Below are 3,180 nucleotides of genomic sequence, written 5' to 3' on the forward strand. Positions count from 1 at the left end.
TGTCTCTCTAAGGCCCAGTGAGCAGGACTACACTAGCCCTCCACCTCTCTGGACTGCTCCAATAGTTCTGTGTCTCTGTCTTCGTCTTTATCTAAGAATATTCAGGCATGCTCCTTTGCTTCAATAAGACCACAATCTCACTACCCCACACTCCCTCCTACCCCTCCCCCCGATCACCTTTTATCCCAAACTTCCCTGATCGAGAATCTAATCTCCACCTGAATAACACTGGAGAACTCCAGAGTCATAGAGCTGTACAGCACAGAAACAGACGCTTCGGCCCAACTCGTCCGTGCCGACCTGGATATCCGAAATTAATCCAGTCCCATTTGCCAGCGTTTGGCCCCATATCCCTCTAAACCCTTCCTATCCATGTCCCCATCCAGATGCCTTTTAAATGTTGAGACTGTACCAGCCCCCACCCACTTCCTCTGGCAGCTCGTTCCGCACACGCACCACCCTCTGTGTGAAAAAGTTACCCCCTCAGGTCCCTTTCCCCTCTCACCTTAAACCTATGCCCCTCTAGTTTTGGACACCACCCCCCCCCCCGCCCCCGCTACCCCTGGGGGTAAAGACCTTGTCTATTCACCCTATCCATGCCCCTCATGATTTTATAAACCTCTATAAGGTCACCCCCTCAGCCTCCGACGCTCCAGGGAAAATAGCCCCAGCCTCTCCCTGTAGCTCAAACCCTCCAACCCCGGCAACATCCTTGTAAATCTTTACTGAACCCTTTCAAGTTTCACAACGTCCTTCCTATAGCAGGGAGACCAGAATTGAACACAATATTCCAAAAGCGGCCGTAACCAATGTCCTGTACAGCCCCAACATGACCCTCCCAACTCCCTGTACTCAATAAAATGTGGAACTGGAGGAGCACAGCAGGTCAGACAGCAGAGGAGCAGGAATGTTGACATTTTGCGTCTGGACCCTTTTACAGTCCTCTCTGTCTCTTACACTCAACGCACTGACCCATAAAGGCGAGCGTACCAAACACTTTCTTCACCGCCCTGTCTACCTGTCACTCCACTTCCAAGGAACTATGTACCTGCTCCCCCCAAGGTCTCTCTGTTCAGCAACACTCCCCAGGACCTCACCGTTAAATGTATAAGTCCTGCCCTGATTTGCCTTTCCCAAAATGCAGCACCTCACAATGACCTAAATTAAACTCCATCTGCCACTCCTCGGCCCATTGGCCCATCTGATGGAGATCCCATTGTACTCCGAGGTAACCTTCTTTGCTGTCCACTACACCTCCAACTTTGGTGTCATCTGCAAACCTACTGACCATCCCTCCTTTGTTCACATCCAAAACATTGATATAAATGATGAAAAGCAGTGGACACAGCACCGATCCTTGTGGCACACCGCTGGTCACAGGCGTCCAGTCTGAAAAGCAATCCTCCAGCACCACCACCCTTCATCTTCTACCTTCGAGCCAGTTCTGTATCCAAACAGCTTGTTCTCCCTGTATTCCCTGTGATCTAACCTCGCTAACCAGTCTGCCATGAGGAACCCTGTCGAACGCCTTACTGAAGTCCATTTCGACAACGTCCAACCACTCTGCCTTCATCAACTTCTTTGTCACCTCTTCAAAATAACTCAGTCAAGTCAGTGAGACATGGTTTCCCACACACAAAGCCATGCTGACTCTCCCTAATCAGTCCCTGCCTTTCCAAATACATGTGAATCCTGTCCCTCAGGATTCCCTCCCACAACTTGCCCACCACCGATGTCAGGCTCACCGGTCTATGGTTCCCTGGCTTTTCCTTGCCACCTTCCTTTAAATAGTGACACCACATGAGCCAAATACTTCCAGGAAGAGAATCTGGTCAGCATGGACAGGTTGGACCATGTACAGGGCGTTGATGAGGCCACACCTTGAATGTCGTGTGAGGTTTCGGTCTCCTAATCTGAGAAGGGACATTCTCACTCCCGACGGAGTCCAGCGATGGTTCACCAGGCCAACTCCCAAGATGGCAGGGCTGACAGGTGAGGAACAACTGGATCGACTTGGTCTTGTACGTGCTGGAATTCAGAGGAATGAGGGGGAATCTCAGAAACCTTTGGAACCCTGATGGGACTGGACAGGCTGGACGCAAGAAGGATGTTCCCGATTCTGGGGACGTCCAGAACGAGGGGTCACGGTCTCAGAATGAGGGGTAAGCCGTTCAGGACTGAGATGAGGAAGAATTTCTTCTCCCAGAGAGCTATGTACCCCACAGGAAGCTGTTGGAACCAGTCAAGAGGGGGCCTTTGTGACTGGAGGGATTGAGGAGAGAAATCGGGAATGGGATACTGAGATTGCATGGTCAGCCATGATCATATCGAATGGTGATGCAGGCTCGAAAGGGCCGAATGGCCTACCCCTGCAGACATTTTATCTGTCTCTGTCCGTGCTATGAGACTCTACGACTCTCGGAAGTGCAGCAGAGTTCTCTAAACATCTGAAAATGTTTCAGAAAGAGGGTGACTGGACCTGAAACGCTAAGTCTGCTTTCTCACCACAGATGCTGCCAGTCCTGCCGACTTCCTCCAACAATTTCTGCTTTTATCGATCGCTACATGTCTAACAACTTCTCCTTTGTATCTCTTTCCTGTCCTCGCCCTGACACCCTGGCTGCATACTCACCATGATCAACAGCAAACCTCAACTTCTGTATAATGGCCAGGTTTCCACTCACTCGGTAAATACCATCCACATCCAATCCTGTGGGCAAGGCGGGGAGAAGTGAAGGACGCATGTTAATACACACCGAGAGAGAGAGAGAGAGAGACAGAGAGGGAGAGACAGAGACAGAGAGAGACAGACAGAGAGAGAGAGAAACAGAGACAGAGAGAGAGACAGAGAGGGAGAGAAAGAGAGAGAGGGGGCAGAGAGAGAGAGAGACAGGGACAGAGAGAGAGAAACAGAGACGGGGAGAGAGAGAGACAGAGAGAGAGAGACACGGAGAGAGAGAGAAAGAGAGACGGGAGAGACGGAGAGAGAGACACACAGGGAGAGAGAGAGAGACAGAGAGAGAAATGGAAAGAGAGAAACAGAAAGAGACAGAGACAGAGAGAGAGACAGAGACGGAGAGAGAGAGACAGAGAAAGAGAGACAGAGAGAGAGACAGACAGGAAGAGAGACAGAGGGAGAGAGGGAGAGACAGAGACAGGGAGAGAGAGAGAGAGACAGGG

At 50.9% G+C, this 3,180-nt stretch overlaps 1 protein-coding gene across 1 annotated transcript in view; it reads right to left on the reverse strand.

Annotated features, from left to right (window-relative positions):
* Positions 1-2,759, reverse strand: part of LOC125482334 (rho GTPase-activating protein 9-like) — a 4,741-nt gene extending 1,982 nt beyond the window's left edge. Inside the window, exon 1 of the mRNA XM_048594388.1 lies at positions 2,633-2,759. Within this exon, the coding sequence (XP_048450345.1) occupies positions 2,633-2,744 (112 nt within the window). The 5' untranslated portion in view covers positions 2,745-2,759. The remainder of the gene's footprint in view (positions 1-2,632) is intronic.
* Between the last annotated feature and the right edge of the window lie 421 nt (positions 2,760-3,180).

Source organism: Rhincodon typus, unplaced genomic scaffold (assembly GCF_021869965.1).
Source record: "Rhincodon typus isolate 14 unplaced genomic scaffold, sRhiTyp1.1 hic_rhity00008901, whole genome shotgun sequence".
NCBI lineage: Eukaryota > Metazoa > Chordata > Chondrichthyes > Orectolobiformes > Rhincodontidae > Rhincodon > Rhincodon typus.